The following is a 6463-nucleotide window of genomic DNA, read 5'->3' as shown; positions in this document are numbered from 1 at the left end:
TTAGCTTATATTCAAAATTTGTAAAATAAGCAAAATAGTTTGTAAGTGGAGTGCGCAAGCCAATATTAATTCAACAAAGAAATTTAGATACAATTCTCAACCGAAAGCGAAACGTCTTTTATTTTAAAACGCTCCGCCAACTCGATACAAATAACTTATATAAATTTAAGTCTGTATATATAAAAAATTTTGAATTTTGTTTAAATTTTTATTAACAAACATTAGACCGATGACTAGATAATTTTTTGAAATTTCCAATGAATAAATCGCATTTTGTTTGGTAACATTTGTTTTTGTAGTTGCTAAAATTCTTGGTCACTTCACAACTACGTTATTAAATAGAGAAAATAGTATTGTTGTTTCGCGTACATTTTAGCAACTTTAAGCAAGCAACTTTCTGTTTTTTATCACACTTTAAAACTGCTGAAAGCACCTATTGCAATAAAAATATATTTAAAATGTTATATATTAAGAATACAACTGTCCGTTATTCAACACTGTATTTTTTGTACTTTGCGAATTACGGATTTGGTATGTCAAATTAAATCATATTGCATCGATACTTGCGGAGCTGATCGAAATTGTGTTTATATAAATTTTAAATTTTATAACCTTTAGCAATGTTACGATTGGCTTTGAAATATCGAAATAGGTATAAATAATATATGTGTTATAAATTACATAACTACTATAATACTTCCTAGAAAACCCAAGCAGGTGCCGTGCCTCTGCATGAAAATATTGAGTTCGAATTATTCAACTATACTCAACAATTATCGATTACGAAAAGCTTGCGACTGGCACAGGCACAATCCTGTCACTCCATATGTGGTACCACGGCAATGGAATGTTCCACATACAAGACAATATGGCATGATTGTAGTTCGAGTTTTGCGAGGAGCTCTAAAGTTACGTTATATATTGTTAGGAGGTGCTATTGGCGGCGGTGTATCTCTTACCAAAGTACTTATGTTAAATAGTATTATATAACCATGTTATATTACATAAATTATAGAAATATGAAGATTGGAAAGATGGACTGCCTGACATGAAATGGTTAGAGGAAGTATTTCCTCAAGGAAGTCAATGGAATAATGTATCGAAAAAACTGGTGGAAATAAGCAATGCTATTAAAGATGTTATTGAAATAGGTGAGTAATTATGGCCCAAGATCTTGTCATAAGTAGAACAAATATGTAATAAATTAAATTTTCTATAAGATTTTTCTTCTTGTTACTAAAATCATTATTATTTCAAACCTACTATAAATGACTTTATGTTATGGGTAATACATTATAATATCATTTTTTGTTCTACTTTTTTTATCAATATATATATTCTCTCACTTTATACTATGAATTTTGTATATTAAAAACCAGAGGTCAATTTACTTTTTTAATATGAAAAAAGGCAATTTTTATTATAAAATAAAAAAATATGAAATAGTTAATCCCATATGATTTTGGGTATATCGGTCAAATAACAAGAACTGTTTTGTATAAAATAAAACAATAAATTGATTGTTTGAGAGAATTAAATCCTTAATTTGAAATAAAATCTGTAATTTCTTTAAATTATGTTTGGTGCTGATTATTGTTGGATCTTGTTAGTACACTCTGGAAGAACATGTACATGACTACACAAAAGATACGAAAATATATCATCTTATCTGCATTCGCAGATGATGTATTTTTAATACTTATTATGAAATTTTGAGGTGACCTCTGTTTACATTAAGCGCTTCTACTATTAAAGCATATAAAAAATTTGAAACTGAAAGCATTACATTTTTTAACAATCCATTTTAATGATTTGGTTTTTTTTGATAAATAAATTTCAAATTTATAGTTCCTAAAAGTAATTTCTTTGTCATATTTTATATACCATATTAACTCATTCATCTTACAATTTTAATAAAATTTGAAAACTAATTGTTACTCAACGTTTAAATTATTTTGCAGTTACGTTTTATTTGCAATATTTTTTTTGAACAAATTCTTTTTGTCACATTAAAATGTGCAATATTAATGTAACTCGTTTTGCATATATTTTACTGATTTAGTAACTCATTTATATTGGAGAATTTGAATTATCTTAATAAATATATTGTGGGATTGTTTTCGCACGTAGATCCAAAGCTTAAACAACTTGGAGATGAAAAATTATCTGAATGGAGAATGTGGTTTGATAACCGTTTGGATGATGCTATTGAGGCGGCTGATTATAATGGAACAAAATTTATTGAATGTAGGTTTTAAACATTTTCCGTTTTATATGATTTTCCTTATTAAAAAAATAAGTATTAAAGTGAGAGAAGAAATTTGTATTTAATATATTTATAACGATAACTTTATTTTTATTTAGCAAACGATGACATAAAAGCAAAAACGACAGTTTCCGCCTTGAGTCTTTCAAATGATGAAAGTCGAAAGAAATATGGTAATTAATATTAATTATTTCAATGATATAAATATTATATATATTTATATTTTCAGAATCTTTGCAATCTCAAGTGGAAGCCCTTCAAACAGAAATAATGAACGTTCAAATTAAATACCAAAAAGAATTAGAAAAAATGGAAAAAGAAAACCGCGAATTACGTCAGCAGTATTTAATTTTAAAGACAAACAAAAAAACTACAACAAAGAGAATCAAAAAATCTTTAATTGATATGTATTCTGAAGTTCTAGATGAGCTCTCGGGGTATGATACTAGTTATTCTGTAGCAGACCATTTGCCACGTGTTGTAGTGGTAGGTGACCAAAGCAGCGGGAAGACTTCCGTACTTGAATCAATTGCTAAGGCACGAATTTTTCCACGTGGCAGTGGTGAAATGATGACGCGAGCCCCGGTTAAAGTAACATTAGCAGAAGGTCCCTATCATGTGGCTCAATTCCGTGATTCAGATAGAGAATATGACTTAAATAAAGAGGCAGATTTGTCAGAACTTCGTCGAGAAATTGAACTTAGAATGCGTGCATCAGTGCGTGGGGGGAAAACGGTCAGTAATGATGTGATATCAATGACCGTTAAAGGACCGGGATTACAACGCATGGTACTCGTGGACTTACCGGGAATTATTTCGGTAATATAATTTCTATATAATGTCTTCATTATTATTATTTATATTTTATTAGACTATGACTGTGGATATGGCTTCAGATACGAAAGATTCAATACATCAAATGACTAAACATTATATGAGTAATCCCAATGCCATAATTCTTTGTATTCAGGATGGTTCAGTTGATGCAGAACGTAGTAATGTTACTGATCTAGTAATGCAATGTGATCCTATGGGAAGGCGCACTATTTTCGTATTAACCAAAGTAGATTTAGCTGAAGAACTAGCTGATCCAGACAGAGTAAATTCATATAAATACAAAATATATTCGTTTTATATTATATATATACACTTTATATCTTCTAAAAGATTAGAAAAATTTTATCCGGAAAATTGTTTCCGATGAAAGCCATTGGGTATTATGCTGTAGTCACAGGTCGCGGTCGTAAAGACGATAGCATTGAAGCTATAAGACAATATGAAGAAGATTTCTTTAAGAACTCAAAGCTTTTCCAGTAAGTTTTCTTATTCGTTTGTTTATTATTAATAAGTTTCTCTAATACACAGTCGACGAGGGGTTATAATGCCACACCAAGTTACAAGCAGAAACCTGAGTTTAGCAGTATCTGATCGTTTCTGGAAGATGGTCAGAGAAACAATAGAACAGCAAGCAGATGCATTTAAAGCAACTAGATTCAATTTAGAAACTGAATGGAAAAATAACTTTCCCCGGTAGGTTGCTATTAAACTGATTTGAAATAATTTATATATAAAATTCTTTCAGTTTACGAGAGTCCGGAAGGGATGAACTTTTTGATAAAGCTAAATGTGAAATTCTAGATGAAGTTGTAACATTATCTCAGATTTCATCAAAGAAGTGGGAAGAAGCTTTAAATGGAAAGCTTTGGGAAAAACTTTCTAATTATGTCTTTGAAAATATTTATCTTCCGGCCGCTCAGTCAGGTTCTCAAAGTAATATTATGAAAACGTAGTAGAATATAAGTAAAATTCATCAATTCATTTTTAGCTTATGATTTTGTATTTGCGTTAAAAAATTTCCAATATATGAAGTAATATGCCGCTGGTATGGAGTAATATTGCAAATATATTAGCTAACATTAATAAACGTTTAGTTGCTCTTCACTTTCGACATATTAAAAATATCGCAATAGAAAATTTCTGGGGTTTTCGATGTACACTTCTAATAGTTATGAAATTTGTGCAAGATTGACTCGATTAACAGCGTATTACTTCAAATCGCGTATGTTTTTAAATTATTTTGAAATTGGCAAATTTGAATAATTTTATCATTATTTAACAAATCATTTATATCAGTATATGTATATATTTTCTTGTTAAGAAAATAGTTAAATTAAAACTTTTATTAATTAATAAAAAAAAACATTGCCATTACTCTTGATACTAGCGAAATAACTTAAACGTTAATCTAATATGACTTACGAAAACAATATTAATATACTATTTCATTTGTTCATAAATATTCTGGTACGTGATATAATATTCATGTTGTTAATTTAATATAATCGTTTTAATTATTGACATAAGTCTAGCGGCATTTATTTTATTACAGATTCATTTAATACAATGATTGACATTAAACTTCGTCAGTGGGCAGAACAAGCTTTGCCAGCAAAATCAGTTGAAGCGGGTAAAAACAATTTATTTAATAGTAATTGCCTTAATATTATAAAATAAATTTAGGTTGGGAAACTCTTCAAACTGAATTCACCAATCTTATGGAAAAAGCAAAGAAGAATCCAGATCATGATGATATATTTGATAATTTGAAAGCAACTGTGGTTGATGAAGCAATACGTCGTCATTTCTGGGAGGATAAAGCTATTGATATGTTACGTGTCATTCAACTAAATACACTTGAGGATCGTTTTGTACATGACAAAACTGAATGGGACCAGGCAGTAAAATTCTTAGAGAACTCTGTTAAAAGTAAACTATCACAAACAGAGGAAACCTTACAAGAAATGTTTGGGCCCGGACAGTTCACTCGTATTACACAATGGAAGTCTATTTCGGATGACCAAATAAAAAGACGCCGTGTTAAGACTGAATTAGAAAAAATTTTAAGAGATGATGTAAGTCGTATCGATATTTCAAAGTAAATAATAGAAGGCCTAAATAATATATTAATTATAGAAGCATCTTCCTGTCCTATCTTATGATGAATTGACAACAGTACGAAAAAATTTACAACGCGATAATGTGGATGTCGACACCGATTATATTCGTCAAACATGGTTTCCAATTTATAGAAGGTAATACTACTAAAGTTTTAAGAAACAATTTTTATACAAATTCAAAAATTATATTAGTAAGTAAAATACTGACAGGCTGCGTTGGGCACAATATGTATATCCATAAATAATTTAAAAAGTAGCGTTCAGATGATTGTCATTTTGTTACTATACTATATATCGCGTTATCGCCCAACGTCTAAATATTTTAAATTTATTATATGGTTAACCATATTGTAACGTGGTTCCTTAATAAATCGACATTTTTCACTCAGGTCAACGTTTGAGCTATTAAATTTATATCAAAAATTGTTTCCAAATATTGGAATTACTTGATTTTAGAGAACTAGTTTTATTATATTTCTTGTATTCTAGACACTTTTTAAAGCATGCGTTGCAGAGGGCCAATGATTGTAGAAAAGCGTATTTCCTTTATAGTACCCAAGGAACTGAGTGCGAAGTAATGAGTAGAAGTTTCAATAATTAAAATTGATTTTAATAACTAAATTATTCTAGATAAGTTGTAGCGATGTTGTACTTTTTTGGCGAATACAGCAAGTTATAAAAGTGACATCTAATGCTTTAAGGCAACAGGTTATTAATAGAGAGGCACGCCGTTTGGATAAAGAAATAAAAGAAGTGTTAGATGAGTTTAATGATGACGAGGAGAAAAAATCTCAACTTCTTACAGGAAAACGTGTAACACTCGCTGAAGAACTCAGTATGTATAACTAATTTTATATAAATGCCAATAATTATAATTATATGTATATACGTATTTTTTTTTTTTTTTGACCACAGTAAAAGTTCGACATATTCAAGAAAAACTGGAGGAATTTATCAACTCGCTTAATCAAGAAAAGTAAAAAATATAAACAATATTTTAATATTCATTATATGCACTATTTTATTTAAAGTCATTATTTTTTTTTATAAATCGGTTGTATTTATTTTGCTTAGCTATTTGAAATAATTTTTGTGATTGTATATTGTAGTACTAAATTCTAAATTTAATTTAAAAAATATTTGAAGTTTGTACAAACCGCTTTACATTTATTTAACAAGTAACTATTATAACTATTATAAGATCATATTTTGTGTAGTTTTAATCAATAAATATTAGAAA

At 28.8% G+C, this 6463-nt stretch overlaps 1 protein-coding gene across 4 annotated transcripts; it reads left to right on the top strand.

The window, feature by feature from the left end:
- The first annotated feature begins 286 nt into the window (after nucleotides 1-286).
- Nucleotides 287-6265, top strand: LOC119685962 (dynamin-like 120 kDa protein, mitochondrial). 4 transcript variants are annotated; one of them, XM_038100385.1, is made up of 16 exons: nucleotides 287-652; nucleotides 705-963; nucleotides 1016-1151; nucleotides 2131-2247; nucleotides 2365-2439; nucleotides 2496-3085; nucleotides 3138-3365; nucleotides 3434-3579; nucleotides 3632-3796; nucleotides 3849-4027; nucleotides 4656-4733; nucleotides 4787-5178; nucleotides 5240-5358; nucleotides 5713-5797; nucleotides 5854-6058; nucleotides 6139-6265. In XM_038100385.1, the coding sequence occupies exons 1-16, from the start codon at nucleotides 621-623 to the stop codon at nucleotides 6201-6203; spliced, it is 2871 nt and encodes a 956-aa protein (XP_037956313.1). In that variant the 5' UTR covers nucleotides 287-620; the 3' UTR covers nucleotides 6204-6265. The 4 variants fall into 4 exon arrangements, with proteins under 4 accessions (XP_037956313.1, XP_037956312.1, XP_037956315.1 ...); XM_038100384.1 differs by having other exon boundaries at nucleotides 3849-4036; XM_038100387.1 differs by lacking the exon at nucleotides 2131-2247 and having other exon boundaries at nucleotides 288-652.
- Nucleotides 6266-6463: the final 198 nt, after the last annotated feature.

Source organism: Teleopsis dalmanni, chromosome 2 (genome assembly GCF_002237135.1).
Source record: "Teleopsis dalmanni isolate 2A chromosome 2, ASM223713v2, whole genome shotgun sequence".
Taxonomy (NCBI): Eukaryota; Metazoa; Arthropoda; class Insecta; order Diptera; family Diopsidae; genus Teleopsis; species Teleopsis dalmanni.
This window is presented reverse-complemented; position numbering and strand designations above follow the sequence as displayed.

Coding starts and splice junctions, on each gene's coding strand:
- LOC119685962 (XM_038100384.1), top strand. CDS start 621: ATGTTACGATTGGCTTTGAAATATCGAAATAG. Junction 2,440..2,495: donor TGAAAGTCGAAAGAAATATG/GTAATTAATATT, acceptor TTATATTTTCAG/AATCTTTGCAATCTCAAGTG. Junction 6,059..6,138: donor AACACTCGCTGAAGAACTCA/GTATGTATAACT, acceptor TTTTGACCACAG/TAAAAGTTCGACATATTCAA.